This window comes from Sinohyriopsis cumingii, chromosome 11 (genome assembly GCF_028554795.1).
Source record: "Sinohyriopsis cumingii isolate HCF-2022 chromosome 11, ASM2855479v2, whole genome shotgun sequence".
Classification (NCBI taxonomy): Eukaryota; Metazoa; Mollusca; class Bivalvia; order Unionida; family Unionidae; genus Sinohyriopsis; species Sinohyriopsis cumingii.
Genome location: NC_142971.1, coordinates 53,039,825 through 53,062,846, shown reverse-complemented (window position 1 = coordinate 53,062,846; position 23,022 = coordinate 53,039,825). Strand labels below are relative to the sequence as shown.

At 34.1% G+C, this 23,022-nt stretch overlaps 1 protein-coding gene across 1 annotated transcript; it reads left to right on the top strand.

Moving 5' to 3' along the window:
* LOC149788461 (guanine nucleotide-binding protein G(i) subunit alpha) lies at window positions 1-22,333 on the top strand. Its single transcript, XM_089974445.1, has 6 exons — window positions 1-153; window positions 2,820-2,948; window positions 5,664-5,793; window positions 7,592-7,745; window positions 12,729-12,921; window positions 17,446-22,333. The coding sequence occupies exons 1-5, from the start codon at window positions 71-73 to the stop codon at window positions 12,917-12,919; spliced, it is 687 nt and encodes a 228-aa protein (XP_089830571.1). The 5' UTR covers window positions 1-70; the 3' UTR covers window positions 12,920-12,921; window positions 17,446-22,333.
* Window positions 22,334-23,022: the final 689 nt, after the last annotated feature.

The following is a 23,022-nucleotide window of genomic DNA, read 5'->3' as shown; positions in this document are numbered from 1 at the left end:
TGCACGTCTGTTTTTCTCACTGGTTGGGAATGCTGATGAGGGGGACCTTTCACCTGAAGTTGCGACCATTATGAAGAGACTCTGGAAGGACCCAGGAGTACAGGAATGTGTGGGGCGCTCCAGGGAGTATCAGCTCAATGACTCGGCAGAGTAGTAAGCACATTTGTCATGCAGATTATTATGTTATATATATATTTGATCTAATTATATCAGATTTAACTGTTTGTAAGTTTTAAAATCTTTTTCTATTTTTGAATTTCATTATATGTCAAAATATTGTTTGCTAGGACCATGACTGTTCATTTTTGTAAACACCAGGTGTTGACCTGGATCCTGACCTTGATTCAAAGATAGTAGTAGACATGTAAATAAGTTCTATTTTTAGTTTAAAATGATTGGTTGTTGTCAAGGTCATGATGGGAATATGTGACTTTTAAGATGTAAACAATTTTTTATTTTATTTCTTCGAGTAAAATTATTGGTTATCGTCATTGTCATGTTAGGCGTAAACACAATCACGTGACCCCCATTCGATTTCACAACCTGGGGATTTTCAAAACTGCGTTTTAGAATACGATATAACCTGTGTTTTAGAGAAATATTCTCAGTTAGCTGGGCTTTTTTCTTTACACTGGAAATTGTTGTGTTGTTTAGAGTTATTTCAAATTACTTGGATTCAAAAGGATTAATTCTTTTTTTTCCTGGAATATATGTGTGCTCACATGAAATTCTTGAACAAGACAGCTCTTATAAAAATTTATTTGGATTTTCAAAACCGGAGTGATATTTCTTGTTTCTACAAGGAGCTATAGACTTCAACACACTACAGGTTACATCGTATGTCATCATCTTCCATCTTGGATTCTTCATCAGGACTTGAACTTGAAATCATTAGAACATTTTATTATTAGGACTTATAAAATTTGATTAATAGATTATTCTTGGATTATCTTTGGATTTGATTCTTAAAACCGTAAGTTCAAATTTTTTCATTGTTACATTTTTTTGTCCAGGGAAATAAATTATTATATTTTTCAAAGCTTGTTGTTTTTACTCTTTCTAGTGTTAATGTTAATTCAAGCCTAAACATGTAACATAAGAATTTTTTAAAAAAATGGATTAATTGTAAAAACCTGAGTAAATTATACTAGAAGTATTTTCACAGTACAGGACAGTATATACCCTAGGGGTGCAAGACTGAGAGTCAAAAACCTCCTTTGTCAAAACTGGGGGTCAGACTAATTAAAAAACAACTTTGGTATCAAAACTGGGGTCAGATTATAGATTTGGGGGTCTCTGAAGCGCAGAAGAGGGTAAAGGCAAACACTGACAGGAGGTGCCAAGTAGTGCTGTCTGAGGTTAGGAAATTAAAACCTAAGGGAAGAGTTTGTTAGGGAGTCTGTTATTCAGAGATGGGCTTCACATACCCATGCAGGTGGTTGTGCCAGAGATCAAACCTTCATTCCAGGATGAGTTTGGTAATTGAAACCAGTTTCTTGGATAGGTCTCTTAATAATTTAAACTTGTGCTGCTGATCAACTTTTAAAAATTTGTTTTCATTTTTGATAATTTTAGAGAAACTTAAGTCCTTTTCTTAAGTCTATAGGTCACCAAGGGGTGAGCAGTTCTTGGGAATATATGTAGGTTGCATACATCACATAGAGAAGCACAGGATAGCTGGTAATATCTGTCCTTTTACAATACAAATCTGGGTGATGCATGTAGAAAGCCCATTTTCAGCAGAAGCATTGATGAGTTGGATTCTAAACCTTGAAAGGGTTGAATAGGAGGGTTACGTTTTGGGGTTCCTTTTAAAGCCTTCACTGTCTCATAATGGATTGTCGCCACAATCAAAAGAGTTTATTGGTCCCTTACCGATAGAAACCTTTCCTTTAAAAAATTCAAAACTTGTGAGGTTTTGAACCATGGCTGCCTCATGGGTCTGTGTAAGTAATTCTTCTTTGGAGGACATAATGAAGGCAGTGTTTTGGCAATCCTATACTGCCTTCTTCTTCATCTGCTCATTAGCACAACAAAGTACAGGTTTTTTTTTTGTCTCAAACTCACAGCACAACATCTGAACCAGAGGAACACCATCTTTCTGTGATCTCTCACTCCAGTGGTGTGCATATTCCATTTTTCTTATGTTTTTGAAATGTTGAACACATCAGCCTACCCGTCTGACAAATTCAGCTATGCAATCTTGACAGAAGTTATTTTTGCTATTAAATTGTTGTTTATGGGGTTGGTAAAACTAATTATGTACTATGTACTGCCCATTGCCATCCTGCTCCGACGATGGCATGGTACAATCGTCATCTGCAGAAAAGATGACTTTTCTGCATATGGACATGCAAGGTGCAAGAGTGCACTATGTCCTATTGACAGTTCTTCTTTCAGTAGGAGGATGTATTCACATTGAATGGACAAGGCTTTAGAACACACAGAAAAGTAAAGCTACACAATAGCAGTGGTTCAATACTGTATAATTATGCATAAATAAAGTTCAAAGTTTACAAGTTTTACCCTCTGCCAAACAAATACAGAACTACACACCAACAACAACAATTTGATAAAATATACTCTACTTAATTGTTCCTGTGAAATCATGGTAATTAAAACAATTTTCATGCCCCTTCAAAAGATGATATTCTTTATCTTAGTTTCACATTAGTGGAAAATAATATTTTTACTTCCCTTTTTTCACTAAATATTGATGCTGACCATGAGATAACATATGCTTTCCGTCCCAGTTTCAGTTACATAATGTTAATGCTTGAGATAGTAATGTATCACAATGCTTTCTGTCCCTGTTTCAGTTACCTAAATGCACTGGACAGGATATCACAACCCGAATATGTCCCCACTGAGCAGGATGTACTCAGAACTAGGGTCAAGACCACAGGAATTGTGGAGACACACTTCACCTTCAAAGATTTACATTTCAAGTAAATTTGTCTTTATTCTCCACTTAGTATGGTACATTATTATATGCTCTTTTTGTTTTTTCTTCGTTAACTTTACATTGTCAGAATCATACAGTATTTTTCCATATTACACAGTTTCATATTGCCTGACAAGTGCGTCTATCAATAGTATAATGTATTAGGAACTAATTTGTAAATGATGTACACTCATCTATTTCATGCTTTAGCATTTCGTTTATTACATTTGTTTATGGATGAACTAAAAAAGCTGTTTCATCCATTTGAAGGAAGAGATAATAATAATAATAATGAGGACTTTGTATAGCGCCTAATCTTTAGAAGCTCTAAGCGCTTTACAACATTAGACAACACCTATAAGATAAAAAACATATAATGATATGATTACAAAAACAAACACCATGAAATTAGAAAAGATTAAAAAACATGCTGAGAATATTTAAGGCAGGAAACATTATTAGGTCTTTAAGTTTGTTCTTCCAGTCGATAGAGATGATAAAGTTAATGATGTAGATGAGTTGAGTCAAAAATGAAACTTTCAATCAAGCAAATCAATGAATGTGATATTTGCAAATGTCCAAAACAAACTTGAGAGATGCAGTGATTGAAAATGCCATTCTGTTCATTTAAGATAGTTATTTAGGAGAAATATTCATAACTTTTTGCAAATAGAATGGTTCACACTTGCCAGGGGCCCTGAGTGGCTGAGTTGTCTAAAGTGCTCCCCATTACAGATCACTGCCATCTCACCTCTATCTGTGTGGTTTCAAGTCTTGGGTTTAGCCACTGTGGATACGTGAGAAAGCTTGCCAGTACCTTCTCATGGGTTGGTGGTTCTTTCCAGGGTTCTCCTGAGTTCTTCCTCCGCCATTTATACTGGTTGCCATGTATAGCCTATCGTGTGCTGAAAAATGATGTTTAAACCTACAACAACAATCAGACTATGACCAGTACTGTCTAGGTCTATTCACACAGCAGTTGCAACGTTAGGCTAGCAATAGAAGCCATACAGGTCATATCTGGGGTCTCACCTGCAGAGTGCATGTAGGTGAGGATAAGAATGGCAATAAATATACTAACATTTATGCATCTTGAATGTCCTCAAAATATACCTTTTTAGTTGGATCTGCAAATCTAAATGACATGATCGATGTCATGGGTTCCAAACCTTGATACGCACTGCAAAATTGTACTGTAATTTAGACTACATTTCCAACTGAAATCACATTCTCCTTTCTACACTCACAGTGAAATGAATGTGATATTCCTGAGCATCTTTTGGTTTCACTTAAAAGAAAATTCATATTTTTCCCACATATGATTCCAATCAATCAATGACTGAACAGAAGCAAGTGTAGTTGATTCAACTGATTAAATCTTATGTACATCATATGGAATTGACCCAATAAATCCAGTCCATCAAAAGCAGAATTGAGTTGGATCAACAGAAAACAAACTCTATTGATTCCAGATGAACTGGAAAAGTTTTTTCAGTGTGCATTCATTCACAATATAACTCTAAATTTCAGTTTTAAGTAGACCAGAATGAGAATTCTTTGTTTTTAACTAATGTTGAGCATGCTTTGAAGTTCAGAAATCACTGGTCAGTGCTATGTGTGTGTTAATATCGTTACTGAATAAAGATGAATCTGAGGTTATGTATTTATTTTGGAATACAGCATAAATTAAATTACTTTAGTTCTTGTAGTGTATTATTTTTATTATTAAGCCTTGAGTAGAAAGACTGCTCCGGTGGCCTAGTGGTTAGAGTGTCCACCTTGAATGCAAGAGGTTGTGGGTTCAATCCCCGGCCAAGTCATACCAAAGACTTCTTAAAATGGTACTAACAGCTGCCTTGCTTGGCGCTCAGCATTCAGAGGTTAGTGCTATGACTAGTCGGTCTGGTGTCAGGATAAGGTGACTGGGTGGGACATAATGCTACAGTGCTAGACATCACTATAAACTATCACACTGCAGACATCGTAGCGATATGACTGAAAAGTGTTTAAAGCTACATTAAAAATCCAAATCACACACACACGTAGGTAGAAAAACAAAATGAGTATATAATAAAAAGTTTAATGCATTTTTGTATGGGAAAATTAGAACTTTTTGTTTTGTTTTTCAAAGTAATACTGCACTCCCCAAGGTTGTGCAGTATTACTCAGAAAAGCTCCTTCATATTTTCCCATACAGATGCAGTAGTCTGTAATTAGTAATTATGCATAGGCTAAAACAATTAAATAATATTATATACCTAATATATTAGTATAATGTTAACAATACGATTAATTTGCACTGACTACCATTTTCAGTAAATAATAATGATAATTGGTTCAGTGAAATTAATGTACCTAGTGGACCTCTGTTTTTTGTATATTGGATGAATGCTCAAAGACTCATTAAAAAACTCCCCCTCAATCTGTATCTCATGCATTTCCATAATTCTGGGAATACAGCCTTTAAAAGGATTTAAAAAAACAAAAACATTTTAGAATATTAGTATTAAGCAACTCCCTATATGTCTTGCACTTAGTACAAAAAAAGAAAATAATTTGCCTATATCTTGATTTTCAGAAGCAATAAATATCCATACATAAAAGTCACTTTTTGTCTTGTACAAGGTGTTTCTTTTTATTTTTTTTAATTTTTTTAATGGCAATGAAATTAAGACCTGCCAGTGATCATTGTGAAAACAAAATGCATTTTCTGCTGCAGAATGTTTGATGTTGGAGGCCAGCGTTCTGAGAGAAAGAAGTGGATCCACTGTTTTGAGGGAGTAACAGCCATTATTTTTATTGTGGCCATGAGTGAATATGATCTTACACTTGCAGAGGACCAAGAAATGGTAAGTTTTGGCAGCTAAGGGAGGTAACCAAGCAGAAAACATAAGATGAAGAACATGGAAGTTATTTAACATTTCATGTTTATTGCCATATGATTTGTTTGCAGTTTAGATGCATAAAAGGGCTAGAATGGAACTCATCTGACTACTGTTCTGAAATTACTGATGTGTACAATATAATTATGCAGATATTTAAAGAAACAAGTTTTCAAACACATTGCACAAAATACCAGTAAATGATATAAGAAGATCATTTTAAACACTTGTTCCACAACCTTGTTTAGCTCCCCAGGTATAGCATATGGGATGGTCTGTTACTGATCATACCTTGTTCATCTTTTTGCAATACTCCTAAGCTAATTGGCAGATTGCTGTGAAACTGACATCTAATATGGTTTCCATAGGAGCGATCTTGAAAACCTTGTTATTAGACTGAATGAAAATAAGTTATATCTTGAAAATATGGTTTTCAACAACAGACTTCTTATGATATCATCTGTTCTGGATGGGATTAGTTGCATGAAAATATAAAAATGTTTGAATTGATGGTGTTTTGTTTGCAATGCAAACAAAGAGTTTACAATATTACTCCTTATTCATGTAATTTTTTGTTTGTTGCGCTTATAAGACAGCCTCGACTCTGCATAAGTTGAATTTTCAATAAAACTCTTCACTTTTAAGCAAGTATATAGGGTAATTAATGTCATATGACATTGTGAAAATGGCACTAAAGAGTAAAATTGTGGCTTGACTGAACATGGATTAAGACCAAAGTTTGTTGGGGTTTATAAATGGCTAAAATACTTCACGAGTAAGGTGATCTTCATTTTAAAGAAATAGAATGTAAAGAGGAAAAAAAAGTTTACTTGGGACTGGTTAGGGTGAAGTGGGATTATTACTATGCAAGATTCAAAAAGACAAAAGTGCTTCCCCATTTACAGAATCCTAAAAGTGAATATTCCAGCAAAAGTTTTGTGCATTTTCTGCATTTTTCTTGTGTATTATAGAGTGATAGGTGGGAATGTCAAATAAGTGTTTAGAAAAGTTGGATTCTGGACTTTACAATAATATTGTAAAGATTCATTTTTAGAGGATGGCTTGAACTGACTGGGATCTTACCCAGTGTTATGAATGGGGTCCTAAGCAACCACAAGATCCCCAGTCTGTTTCTCCATTTTTCTTTCTTTTTATGTCTGAGAATTGTGTACATGTAACTATCGTCAATGGTTTTCCAGTGAATTACTAAACATTTTGATACTTTTTTAGAAATTGTGTATTTGTTATGGTTTTTATGTCTGTGTTTAAGTGCAAAATAAGTTTTGTCTTAACCACAGGAGTGAAGTCTGGATTTAAGTGCAGTAGTGAAGTCTGGATTTAATTAGTGGTGAAGTTTGCATTTAAGCACAACAGCAAAGTCTAGATTTAAGTACGGTAGTGAAGTTTGGTTTTCAGTACAGTAGTGAAGTGAAGTCTGGATTTAAACAATAATGAAGTCTGGACATAGTCACATTAGTGAGGTCTGGATTTAAGTTCAGTATATTTAGTATGCAATTCAAATTATTATAATAAAATAGAATTAGCAGATGCTTTCAGGAACCATGAATTTAATTGATATTAGAAATACTTATCTGGCAAGCACCTTGTCTTTCAAAGTCTCATTTTGTTTTACATTGCTTTCTTCCTTCCACTTTTAAACATCTCTTAAATCAATTGAAATTCACTTACAGTTATGCAGAAATATGTTTGACTAGTGGAAGTAATAAGAATATATCATACCTATGTTGCCATGCTAATGTTTCAGAATCGTATGATGGAGAGCATGAAGTTGTTTGACTCGATCTGTAACAATAAGTGGTTCACTGACACCTCCATTATCCTCTTCCTGAACAAGAAGGACTTGTTTGAGGAAAAAATCAAGAAGTCACCTCTTACAATTTGTTTCCCAGAGTATTCAGGTGAGATAATGCTGTTCACACTTTTCATTCCTGAGTATCTGAATTTACACGTATACACGCCTGCCCTCATACAATTCACATTGCATCAATAGCCTAGATTGAATATATGTCTCCACCTGTGTCGAAATGTGTACATAGACTTTAGCTCGCTGTACAGAAATAACACAGATCTTGTATAGATAGGGGTAGAAAAATATATTGCCTGGTGGCCTGGGACAACTAAAATATATTGCCTGTGGACCCTTTTACCTATGTAAAAGCCCAGTCAAGCAACTGAAAAATACTAATTAAAATTATCGTTTTAAATATTATAATGGAGATTTATATATTTTCCAGCAGAGATGCTGCCAGGGTGAGTGATTCATACAGTCATGCAAAATTTGTACGACAGTTGAAGACCAGTGTTGTGCAAGAACTCTCTCAAATCACACATATGAAAATGTACTCTGCGCATAATACAAGTTTTATTCTTAAAGTGCTTATTGTGACATAAGTCACAAATGTAGATTAAAGTAGCACATTCTGTCATAATTTGGACCTTCCATCATGGAAGTTTTGCTTTCATTTCTGACTACCTAGAAACCCCAAAATGCCTGATTCCCGGTTGGTTTATCTTTAGAGGACGATTTCATTATGCAAATACTGGCTGATGATAGTCATGATGTTATGTATATTTAATTTGTATTCTTCATTTTACTTTTCTACATGACTATATGTTATGTATATATGTATTTTGTACTTTCCCTTTGTCCAAAATCAAGATAAAAGTGTATCTGACCAGTGACATCTTTTTGTATACAACATAATACATAGCTATTATTTCTCCGTGATTGTGGATTAAATATTCAGATCATTATTAATTGTAAAATAGTTTACTTTGGTGTGAGTTAAAAATACAGTCTTGATTCTGACCTTAAAATTTTCCCGAATGGAAATTTCCCATTAAGTTAGTGGGGGTTCTCAGCACATAACAATTTTCACAGATAAGAAACATTCACCTCAGAAACAATCAACAGATTAATGCTTATACAACTAGAGGCTAACCTTAGAAAGAGACACAGAATAATGCTTTTACAACCAGAGGCTAACCTTAGAAACAGTCACACAGATTAATGCTTATACAACTAGAGGCTAACCTTAGAAACAGTCACACAGATTAATGCTTATATAACTAGAGGATAACCTCAGAAAGAGGCACACAGAATAATGCTTCTACAACCAGAGGCTAACCTTAGAAACAGTCACACAGATTAATGCTTATACAACTAGAGGCTAACCTTAGAAACAGTCACACACATTAATGCTTATATAACTAGAGAATAACCTCAGAAAGAGGCACACAGAATAATGCTTCTACAACCAGAGGCTAACCTCAGAAACAGTCGCACAGATTAATGCTTATACAACTAGAGGATAACCTTAGAAACAGTCACACAGAATAATGCTTCTACAACCAGAGGCTAACCTCAGAAACAGTCGCACAGATTAATGCTTATATAACTAGAGGATAACCTCAGAAAGAGACACACAGAATAATGCTTCTACAACCAGAGGCTAACCTCAGAAACAGTCACACAGATTAATGCTTCTACAACCAGAGGCTAACCTCAGAAACATTCACACAGAATAATGCTTATACAACCAGAGGCTAACCTCAGAAACAGTCACACAGATTAATGCTTATATAACTAGAGGATAACCTCAGAAAGAGACACAGATTAATGCTTATACAACTAGAGGATAACCTAAAAAACAGTCACACATATTAATGCTTATATAACTCGAGGATAACCTCAGAAAGAGACACACAGAATAATGCTTCAACAACCAGAATCTAACCTCAGAAACAGTCACACAGATTAATGCTTATACAAGTTAGAAGTAGAGGATAACCTTAGACACAGCCATACAGATTATTGCTTATACATCTAGAGGCAACATCTCTTCAAGATTTTGATTTTAATAGGACTATAAGAGAGTGGAGCAGGAAGAAAGATGGATATTGAAAGTGTTTGGTAAATATTGAACTACCATTATTTTGGTGATAAGGTTCACCCATTTAGAAAAAATCCTGGCAGCACCTCTGCATGTGATCCACGTTTCCCTCTGTATGCCTACAGCATGGTGCCTGAATTATCTCCATATAATTCTCTAGTTGAGCATTGGGTAATTGCTATTAGAGGTCACAAATCCTTGTGTTTGCAACTCACTATCGGATTAAATAATCGTGGTCCATACTACCAGCACTCAGGGTAAACCTTTAAAGAAACAACACTTGTGAATGTTTGTCTTTTATCAACATAGCAACATATAGCAGTTTCTTTGGCTTGATACAATGAATGCCTTTGATCTAGGATTATGCTTATTGGTCTGTTGAAGAAATGGACAATTGCTGTAGTCCATGTTGCAGTTGCTTCTGTTTGCTAACTTTATCTAAAAGACTATGGAAGTTTATTTAATTAAGCCATCCACAATTATTGCTGCACACTAAATTGGCTTGTGGGATAATCGGAAAACAAAAATCCCACATGGAAAGCTTACTATACCCTGATAAATTTAGACACAGGATTATTGGTATCATCTTAACTATAATGTGAATCTCAATTATTTAAACTCTGATAGCAATCAAATATGGATAAGTTTCTGGTCAGGGGTAGACAACTGCTAGAAAGTGGATGGACAAAAAGACAACATGAGAATAAAGAAACTGATTGTCCTTTATTTGCTGACCTAAAATAGATTAAATATGTGAAATAAATTTAATATATGTTTGCTAAATTTTCCATTAGCATGGCTGATGGTGAGTTACAAATACAGAATTGTCTGCAATTAGTACTTACCATATATGTGGAAAAAAACTGCAATAATATACTGGGAAATCAAATAATCTGCAGAGAAACCAGATATTCAAAACTGGATGCTCAGGGACAACCTTAGATTTTTTCTTTTCTTCCCCTGATTACAAGTTGTCCCATTTTGTTTATATAGATGTGTAGTGTTTACCCATTTTGTGTATAGATTTAACCCATTTTGTGTATAGATTTAACCCATTTTTGTATCACATTTGCCCATTTTCTGTATGGAGTTATTCATACACACACACACACACTCACATTATTTACATGAAATTTTCGTGTTCTGTTTTTTCACTAGGATTTCATCTCCATTTTATTTTGAGGAGCAGATGTCTTGCATCTTCTATATAGAATACATAGTTTATATACTGCACAAGAGTCGCGATCACACCTCTGAACCTCGTCATGTACATTAGGCTGATCCATGTTCCAAAAATACCCAGTAGAATGGATTTGTCATTCCACTTGATGATGACAACTTCATTTTTCCAGATTGCAAAAGTTTGTATGGATGGAGCATTGTATGGCTTTAAATATTTAAGATGTGAAACACTCCAGGCTATATTATAGCTGTATCAGGAAATTGCTTTGCAAGACTAAATATATGATTCTGAATGTATCAGCAGCTAATTACAGTCAAAGATACTGCATCTTTATGAAGGATTTTTTATGGACCTTGTATGATCATTTTGTAAAATTAAACACATTGTTAGCCTGGAAATAGATATACCATCCAGCTTGGATAATATGAAATGCAGAGAAGGAGGAAATTATTTCATGTTTAATCTGTGTTTCATGTACATGGGCTTTATTAGTTTTGCAAGACGGCACTGATAAAACAACCAAAAATGAAAAGATACAATGCAGTGATTTTAAGTTAGTCAATACATCACCCCCCCGCAAAAAAAATATAGTTGTTTAGTTGAATGTAATACTTCAGTGTGATGTGATTTGGATTTTTAAGATAGCTTTAAAAAAAATTCAGTCATATCTCTGCTATGTCTGCAGTGTGGCAGTTTATATAATATCAAGCACTAGGGCATCATGTTGCAGACATGTAGCATTATGTCCCACCCAGTCACATTATTCTGACACTAGGTTGACCGGTCCTAACACTAACCTCTTAATGCTGGTGCCAAGTGATGCATCTGTTAGTACCATTTTTATAAGACTTTGCTATGACTCGGCCAGGGATTGAACCCACGATCTCCCGCACCTGAGACGGATGCTCTAACCAGTAGTCCACCGGAGTGGTCAATGTAATACTTGAAGATTTTAAACAAGATTGCATCTTTTATGTGCGTACTGTTATCTGCTGCCTGATCAGGCCAGTAACATTTATGTAGACAGGAAAGTCTGATGGCAGTATTACATTTTCCTTGTTACTGCTACACTTCATTTTCTGTTTCATGTTTCCATAATGAATGAACAACTGGGAGAGAGAGAGAGAGAGTTCATTGTTTGGGTTATGTAACTACCATTGTTATGGAACAACCTGTCTCTTTTAGGAAGAGTTGTATTAAGGGTAATATTTTGTGAAACACTCGTGATAACCACTCATTCTTTTCTTTGTAGAGGAGATTAGCTACTTGATAAATACCAACATGTCAGAGAATAGCCTGTTAACAAGTTCATATTGAGCAGGACAAATATTTATAGAAGATAAAAAAAAGATTGCAGGGAAAAATCAAATTGCTTTTACTAATTGAAGTTGTGGTAGTTCATTTATTAGCGCATCGGACTTGTAATTTAAGGATCTTGATTTTGCTATCCTTGGGAAGGGCTCATAATTCCCATTTCCTTGGAATGATATAACAAATATTGTGTGAGAAGTGTTATTAAATTTCTCTCCCTCTCTCATATTTTTATTTAGCTGGAAATCATTTTATCTCAGTTTATGTTAAATGGGTCGAACTGTACTTTTATATTTGAGTTTTTATTTTCTCACCTTTATTTGCTAATTAATTGCTCAAGAAAACTTAAGGCCTTGTTACTTTGGAATGGGATATTTGTTCCAATTTTTCTCCTCAGAATTTTTTGAATGAAGATGATCAGACAAGTAAAGAATTTCATTTTCATGTTAAAACGTAGATCAACATAAATAAATGTTTGTTTCTCATTGTTGCAGGGGCCAACACATATGAGGAGGCAGCTGCCTACATCCAGATGCAGTTTGAAAACCTCAACAAGAAAAAGGATACCAAAGAAATTTACACTCACTTCACATGTGCAACAGACACAAATAATGTGCAGTTTGTGTTTGATGCTGTCACCGATGTCATTATCAAAAACAATTTGAAAGACTGTGGATTGTTTTAAATGTAATTTTTGTTTTGTACGACTCTTTAGATAATCTTAATGTGATACAGCTTGATTCAAACACCAAAAACAGTTTATTTTGGGTTTGTTTTTTAAGCAACTTTTAGAACTAGCAATCCCTTAAGATTTCATTGTTGAAACATTATTTGCTTTAGCCAAAAAATTTTTTCTCAAAACAGGTATGCAACATATGCAATGAAAATAAACAATTTTATGCTAATCATTTTAAGCTATAAGAAGAAGATTGGCTTTTTTCTTCGGCTTGGCTGTTTGTGATTGGTCATAATTGAAAATGGTGCTGCTTAGACACCCAATATGGCTGCCACAGCAGCCATCTTGAAGATGCTGTTATTGCTACAGAACCTAAATGGAAATTAATAACAGAAAGTTTTCTCAAGTGGACTGATTATAATATCTTAGGTAGTCCTGAATGAACCTGGCACCTGTTCGACTTAAAATATGGCTGCCACAATGATTATACTCAGAATCTTCTAATACTCATGAATGGTCATGATGATCATTTGAACAAAGAATTTCACCAAAAGTCTTGCCTTAAAATGATTCTGATCTTATATCTAATATGGCTGCTACAGTGGCTAATTTGAAAATATTACCACTCAATAATATCAGAAAGGATTTCAGCATTTTCCAGTCCAGAACAATAATGATCATATCCTGAATTCCTGGCCATTTATTTCTGACAGTAGAGTGCCAGTCGGGGCCCCTATAACAGCAACAACAACAACAAGAGTGCCAGTCGGGGCCCCTATAACAGCAACAACAACAACAAGAGTGCCAGTCTCTTCAAGGAACTCATTTTTTAAATTATTCTTTAAACGGGGACTATTTTACAAACCAGTTTAAAATTGAAAGCAATTAGACATTAGTGGCACATGCTTTTGTATTAGTTTTACACTGGGTTATGGTGGCACCACTGATAGAGAGGAAGATAATAGTCAGGTTTACAACACTTGCAGTGTGAAGAAAGTTACACAAACTTATCACCTGCTTGGATTCATATTGAAGTTTGATCACTAGTAGAATAAGCATATACTGTTTGAAGTAGAGATTCAATAAATAAGACTACCCCTGCATATTTAGAAAATTAACTTGCATAATCATGAAGTATGCTTGAAATACAGAAGAAGAAAATAAGTGCAATGTTTGCTGTTTTCTTAAAGAAGTACTTTTGAATTTTAAATTATACAAAAACTGAAAATATGTTGGTATGTCTTATTGTCATCAATTAACAAGAAGTGAAAATGGCTATGCTGAGCAAGCAGTTTTTTGACAGGTGCTTATCAGAAAGCTTGGTTGTAAACTTGATGTTTAAATCAACTTAAATCTTTCAGATATCAACAGAAAAAAAGCTTTTGTTTCTTTTCTAAGATATACACAAGCCTTTCTAGCATAACAAGAATTACCAGGAGAATAAACTCCAGGGAACATCTTTAAATTTGGAGCCCTCGTCAACTAGAGAGCAAAACAGTTAAATAATAAAGGATATGTCAAGATAAAAAGAAGATATAACAATGTGACAATAGGGGTAGAGATGTGTATATTTTTTTAAAAATGGATCTCAAAGTTACCTTCAGATTTACAAACACTTAAAACTGAAATTTCTTGTTGAAATAGAACTCTGGTTTGTTTATCATTTCAATAACTGTCTGCTGAATGATAAAGCCATATTCAGTTCTTGTACATTTGTTGTGCCACAACAGCATGAAGTGTCATAATTTAGTTTACTTTTATGGTTATTTAAGTCTGTATTTTTTTGGAGGGTGAGGAGAGAAAAAGAAAAACTTGCATTCATCCATAAATTTCTTATGGGGCATTGAGGTGAAATACTGTATGTTTGTGTACATGTGGATATTTGCTACTTTAACTGTGTGGTGACATACATGTACACGCACTGAAGTCAGATTCACCTGCAGATAGAATCAGCAAAAGGTGATGGCAGATCAGGGTTTGTTTTGTTCTACTGACTGGTCCTAACAAACTGCACAGACCCAGCTCTGCCATCACATAATGCACTAGCAGATCAGAGTCTGTATTGTTCTACTGTTTAGTCCTAACAAACTGCACAAACCCAGCTCTGCCATCACATAATGCACTAGCAGATCAGAGTCTGTGTTGTTCTACTGTTTAGTCCTAACAAACTGCACAGACCCAGCTCTGCCATCACATAATGCACTAGCAGATCAGAATCTGTGTTGTTCTACTGTTTAGTCCTAACAAACTATTTAGACCCTCATATATCATTTATTGGACAGGCAGATCAGGAGCTGTACAGCTAGTTAATCATAACAACTGCATAGTCTCAGATCTACTTGGTGCATTGGAGATTATGGTCTGTGTTGTTTGTCCTACTTATCTGTTGGTTGCTACACACTGCATATATTGAGATATGCTGGTACATAATCATATTTGCAGTTGGATCCGTCTAGTGTATATGATCTCTCGCCTCTTTCTCTTTGTACATTGGTACCTTTTCAAGTTTTTGAATATCTTGTTCCTCTAAGAACCATTATACTGGTATTCCTGAGTAAAAGTGGATCCGCATCCTCCAACACACATACATGCACACACACACACATACAGAGTAGGAAATTAGGTAAATCATTTTTTAACCCTTTTTTTCAAGTCATAAACCTTGTAGTTTACATGGAAATTGGGAAAATTCTTATGTTGAACTGGAAAATTGTTACTTAATGCACTGTAAATGCTTAGGATTCATGCAAAAGTTTATTGCATACTCATGGCTGAACTGGTGTTTGAAACCAATGTGTAATCTATATTTCCATATTGCACATTCAAACTGGAACTATACTGTGGGTTTTCTCTGAAGACTGCATTTCTACATGCTTGAGTACACTGAATAGTAAATCTCATTCCATTCACACTGTATAGTGGAACATATTCAGAAGGCATGAAAAAGTAGGTATGTAATAAATACAGAAACATATTTGTGTTTTGTTCACATCCTATGGGGAAAAAAAGTTTTGATGACATTGATATATCCCTTCACCATATAAAACTTGTTATTTTCTACTGACTAAGAACAAAACATGTATGTAGATTTATTAGCTCTACTGGTCATAGACGAGAAGAGCTTAATGGATTGTCTTTTGTCCATCCATCCACTAGAATAAGTTATCACTACTACTCCTGATCTGTTTGGAGGATTGCCATGAAACTTTGCACATACACACACACACCATTCATCCCATGGTCTAGTTGTCTTACATGCTGAGACATACAATCTTGGATATCAGTATTGGGTGGCAGGCAGTCTTGAAAATCTTGTTATCACTAATCCTCCTGAATGGATGGTCATATCAACATTGGGTTTTCACAGAAAGACTACTTATGTCTAGATCATGGGTCTCGAATTCAAACCGCCGTGAGGGCCGCATCAGGGCATTTATGCTCACACAGGGGCCACACCACCTTTGTTATCTCTCATGAAACCTTGTGACACTGGTCATTTTGTGGACCACGATATGGATTGGTGATCTGCGTGTTTGAGACCCCTGATCTAGATGGTACCAAATTTAAAATACAGACCCACCCACCCTTTTGATTTGATCATCTTAAGAAATGACCCTTAAAATACAGACTTAAGGAAAATGGAAATGTGTTTACCATAACAGCATTAGTTTTGATTGATACTTCTGAACTTTTTTAATGTTTTCCAACTTGACAGTAAGAGTGCATATTGAGATATCACACTTCTGACTTACAGAAAAAATATTGATGGCCTTACTGAGAAGGTCTTGTGTGGGTTGGCAGGTCTGAAAATGGTGCTGATTTGAAGTCTGATATGTCTACCTCAACAGCCATCTTGAAAATCTTGTGGTCACAATTCATGCTGAATGGATGATCATACCAGCATGGTATTTTCACTGAAAGTCTTTTTGTGATGTCTAGCTGGTTCTAAATGAAAACATTTACCAATCTGAGGTCCAGTATGGCCATCACAGCAGCCATCTTTAAAATCTTGTTATTGCTACTCCTGAATGGAAAGTCATATCTTGAAAATATTATCTCTACTCCTGTCCAGATGGTTAGCTATATCAATGTTGGGTTTTAGCAATAGGCTTCTTACAAGACCTAATTGGTCCTAAATGAAAATGTTGCCAGTCATACGTCTAGTATGGCAGCTATGACAACTGTCATAAAAAATTTGTTGTCACTACCCCAAAGATTAGATGATAATTATGACATGGGGTTTTGCCAGAAACCTTCTAATGATGTCCACTCTGCCTAAATAAACTGATATCAAGCTGACATACAAAATGTGCACCACAACAGCTAATTTGAAATTCTTGCTTTTTGTGATTAATATAAGTTAAATGGAAAAAAATGGTTTTATCTTGAAATCTTGTGTATTTGTATTATTCTAGATGGTAGTTACCTTGAAAATACAAACCATGATAAAAATATTTAAAAAATGTTGTGTTTCGTATTGTTTTCTTTTTACAGACCTAAAATGTTTGTTAATCAGGATATCTTTAATTTTTCAGACAGTTCTGTTTGATACAAAGCTGAGACTGTGAATATATACAGATCTGCCTGATGGGAGGTCAGAGAAAACATCAAGTCTATGGAGCTTTCCTCTCAAGTCTCTTTCGTTTTGTTTAAGCCTGTTCTGTTGGGGACTGAGACAAGTTGCTGGATGTGTAGCTAAAAGGGAAAGAAATCTTGAATGATTTACTTATGTTGGGTATAATTTAGAATCCTTTATTTAGAGAACAGTCATTATGAACCAGTTAACATCAGATAGCATACTTTCTATACCATTGCCAAACAATTTACAGCACGTGTATTCACTATTTTGACAGAAGAGGATGGTCTAGTCTTTTATTTTATTGGTTAGCAAAATTTATATTGTGCATTGTACCCTTTGCATCATGAATTTTGCTGAGAATGTCTTCTGTATGAATTCTGAGTAAAATGGTATCTAATAATCAGCCTATGGACTCGTAACAGTCAGTGGCCTTGTATCTGAAAGCTTTATTGAAGTGTACCATTCCACATCACAAATAATACAAAGAATAATAATGATAATGTGCTATGTTATTAGGCCATAATTGACTGTTTCTATATTTTTCCAATAAGTTTCATACCTTTTTATTCATGGACAGTATGTAACATTGTACACAATTTTGACTATTTGTATGTTAGACTACAAATTTACGCTGGCTTCATACATATATTTCACATTTGTATAACGCAATAATCTATGTGTTGCCTATGATGTATAGTTCACATTTTTGTCTCTTGTGAACACCTCACAGGGGTTCTATTTTATTTAAAGTTGGTGACTCTAATTATATTTTATTAACTGAGAAAATTATTGCATAAATGGAGTAAAAGTTGTTTCTCTTCAATTCCTGCACAATCTAATTCTTAGTAAATATTGGACTCGGGAGTTGGGATGAGTTATTCTCTCACCATATTGTCTCTTCTTTGTTTAAAAAAAGTATAATTTTAAAAAAAATACATATTAAAATTTTCATGTTCTTTGTAGTCCTGATTTTATAAATTTGGTTAGATAAATGAGCAATTTAGTGGAAGGTTCTTTTGCCACTTCTTGGTTTATTTAAATGGAAATTGTGACAACATGACAAGAAATGAGATGAAATTTGAAGACTATGATTGGTATGACAGAATGTAATTATTCATCTTCATAAAGCTACAACATTGAATTACAATGTCACAACTTGTTCAGGGTTACTTTTCAAAGTTAGGATGTCCTCTCCAACATGGAATAAGCTTACAATGTTAACAACAGTGTACAAGGTTACCTTTCAAAGTTAGGATGTCCTCTCCAACATTGAATAAGCTACAATGTCACAGCAATGTACAGGGTTACTTTTCAAAGTTAGTGTGTCCTCTCCAACATTGAATAAGCCTACACTGTCACAGCAATGTACAGGGTTACCTTTCAAAGTTAGGATGTCCTCTCCAGCCTACAATGTCACAGCAATGTACAGGGTTACTTTTCAAAGTTAGGATTTTCTCTCTTGAGATGATGAACACTAAAAGAATTTTTTCTAGTTTTTGTACCAAAAATTTCAGTAGAAAAAGAGACTTTCTTACAAACAGAATGGGAGGGGAATAGTTGTCGAGAAAACCCAAGCAGTCATTTCCTGAATTATCATTGCACATCAAATTATCACTTTTCATAATCTGTATAGTCTTGCCCATCATTTCTTTCTCATGGGCTCTGTGCAAACATGGATCATTGATATTAGATTGCATTTTATTTATTTATTGTGTTCATTCCATAATCTTTGGAAGCCCTTGTCTATCTTTATTTGTGCCACTTGTGTTTACTTATGCAGGCTTGTAAGATAGGTCATATTTGTGTCTTTCCTTAAGGCCAAAGGTGGAACAAAGGTTTCACCTTTCAAGGTCATGCAGTTTGTGTTGCTAGTGTCCAGGATATTAGTATTCCTATTCCAGTTTATTAGTGTTGATATTAAGTTATAGTTTTTCCAGTTCTCAGCAGTATCAAAAGTAATTAACAGACTCTACTCTTAAAGCTGATTGATTATGTCAAGATTTTACAGTTAGTCCCATCTCCTAGACTGTGTTGTATATTAGGTTATTAGAACTTTATTGTTCATTTAATTTTGAGGAATGCAACACATCACTACCATGAGAATGTCACAGTGGCCTAGTTACTATGCCCTATTAACTTTGCTAAGTGCCTTGGATATGAGCAGGATTATCTTGCAAAAACTTGCATTCGTTGGATTTTTTTTGTAATTTTGGCATTATCTTCACTGTATCAGTATTTTGTTCTAGCAAGTTTTTCATGTACTAATGTGCTAATAAAGACCAGTCAATCAATTGGTTACAAGCAACCAACCGTTATGTGAAGTCTACCAATTTCCTACAACATGTATGTGCAGCTTTTTTCCTGGGCATCAGCCAGATAGTGACTTATTAATGTACCTGTACAATGTAAATGTAACTGGATGAAATCAGGTCACAGGAAGTAGGTTGTACACACCTGTAAGATAACATGCAGCATGAGAACTGCTGACAAACCCCCAAACTCTCCAACATGGTAACCTACAGCATATTCATATACAGTGTGTGGTATTTAGTTACTAAATACGATTGCTTACAGATTTATCATATACAATGTGGTATTTGGTAACTAAATATGATTATGTACTGCATTATCATATACAGTGTGTGGGAACTAAATATGTTAGCTTACAGCATTATCATATACAATGTGGTATTTGGTATGATTACGGACTGCATTATCATATACAGAGTGTGGAAAATAAATAATATTGTTGACAGCGTTGTCATACACAGTGTTGTATTTAGTCACTAAATATGATTGCTTACAACATCACATACAATGTGGTATTTAATTTCAGAATGCAATATGCTACAGACCTTTTCATTACTACTCCATTGCTAATCAAATTTTCATGACAATTTGCACATCTTTGCAAAACTACAGCAAGATTTGGTGCAATTTCTCATTTGTTTAGTGTCATCAAAAACATTATAAAAATTTACAATTTCAGTATGCATTTGCCATTTTCCTGATCATACAATTATTCAGAAGAATTTCTTGGGTTGGTCTAGGCTTGCAGGTCTACATGTCTGATTTCAAACTCTTTATAAATGTCAAACAGTTGTGATTCCTTCATTCTCTCATCTCAATGCCAATTTTGATTTCTAATGCACTTGAGTCAAGGAAATGGGGAAATAATAACAGGCATAAATCGGAATACTTGTTCAACCTCTGTACCTTACACAAACATAATTCCATTTTACTACAGTCAATGAATCTATTTACAAGACAGTACACAAATAAAGATTTCCTTCCAGATAGGGCATACCACTCTTGATTCACTGCATTCATGTGAATTGAGTGTTTAGTATCCTATGTAAATCAGGTATGTAGTGAAATTCAAATTATGCTTTAACTTTTCTTTCAGAAACAATGAACTAATATTATATATAATTCACAAAAATTAATGTTATACTCATTTTCTAAGTATATTTTAATTATAGGAATGGGTTCATTTTGTCATTACTACTAATTTTAGAGGCAGAATACTAAGTACAAACGTTTTGAAGAGAGTTTTGCTTGTGATTTTTGGATTATTGCATTTTTCAAATTCTCAGATGCATCATTTGTTATTAAAGTACATGAACAGTTGTTTTAGATGTATTGGCACTCAACCCATGTACCACCTTTCTTGCAAAGAGACCACCAAGAGCAGGAATTATTAAAATAAATAACAGTAGACTCTCTGCATAGTTCTTGTTCTTTAAGGAATGTATGACTGCTTTTAACTAAATGATTTTTTTTCTTATTTTTATTTTTGATTACTTGACAGTTTTCATTTCCATGATAATTGATAACAAATCTAGCAAGATGCAGACATGTTGTTGAAACTTTAATTATCTCCCTTTCCTGATTAATGTATTTTGATTTGCAACAGTCATTCCCTTTTCCAGTGGCCATTTTTGTACTTTTGTTCCACTGGGTAATATTTGATTGCTTAAGTATAAACTGCAGTGCTTTAATAGCTGAAGTACTCTTACATACTCCTTGTGACTGTCAAACCTTACTATGGTGTAAACTGAAGCCAAGAGGAAGAGTAAACTTGGGAACTACAGTAAAATATGCATCAGAGACTAATGATCTAACATCAGGCTGCTTTTGAGTTTTGTGTAAAAACAAGTGGCAAAGAACAGTTCAAGTAAAATTCTCTTATGACAAAATTTTGAAATAAAAAAAAATCTAAAGTAGTTAAAATTATATTTTACAAATTGTTTTTGTGTGTCGTGACAACTGCCAGGTATTTTGCAGATGTCATAAGACTGACTGGATACTTGTTAAGGTCAGAGGAATTATGGTATTCGTAATTATCATAGCAGTAATTTAATGTTGTATTTTGAAATGTAAATAGCTGGTACCTTACTTGTGTTTTTATTTTCGAGAAGTGTGTTTTATGTCCATTCTGATGTATTGCCTCAGATCAAATTCCATCTATGATCATGTCTATAATTCATTTTCCTAGCTGAAGTACTATTTATATTTTACTGTGTGATAGATTTTACAAGAAAAAAGTCCACTTGGATCTGTTAACTTGTTTGTTATAAATAATCTTATATAAAACAAATGCAATTAGTTTAAACTTGATCAGATATTGTTTTTCTAATCGTGGTATCATTGGCGGGCAATGTTCTTGCACTAAGAGATAGTAATGTACATACTTTCCTTGTATTTATCATGATGCCAGTTTATCATTTCCTGTACAGCTTTGCACATGGTGATTTTGAATGTACGGTAATTTAGTATATTGATTCTTTTTTTGGTAATACTAGTAAAATATATTAAATAATAAAGTGAATATTGTCATGCTATATTGCTTTTAGTGTCCTTTATTTGTATTATTGTTTATTGTGAAAGCTACCAATTACCCTTCGTGGACATATTTCCTTTTCCTTTTTTCAGAATATTTTTTTGTATATATGAAGTAGTTCCTTGCAAGAGAAAGATAACAAGATAGTATACCAATTTATTACCAAATGCTATTATGACAAAGTTGTTCAAAAAGTTAAAAGCTGGTAACGAAAACAATGCATTATAATAACTTCATTAGACCCTGGTACAATAAGTGTAGCAGTAGTCATTATTTACAGTGGCATTTTTGTTTAGTTGGTAAGCATAGGATATAATTGTGTTAGAATTTTATGTCTATAAAACTAACAAACTTTTCTTCTTACCACTAAAGTTTATTTCCCCCAAAGTAATCTGTAAATGTTTGGCAAATATGTTTCATAATTTTATATATATTTAAAGAATTTTTATGATAAGTAGATGGCATACTTGCAAAGACTTGATGGTATTTCATTTACAACATGCTTATATTTTACAGTCAGCAGTATATAATGTAGTAGTGAATCATCCTGTAACATATTGCACAAACTAAATGCACATATTTTCCTTTTTTATAACTATCTCCTTTGGTTAAAATTTCATATAAGCTCAAGTGTTTTCAATAGAGTTATTAAAGTGAACATGTATCTGTATATTAGAAAATTGTGGGTTT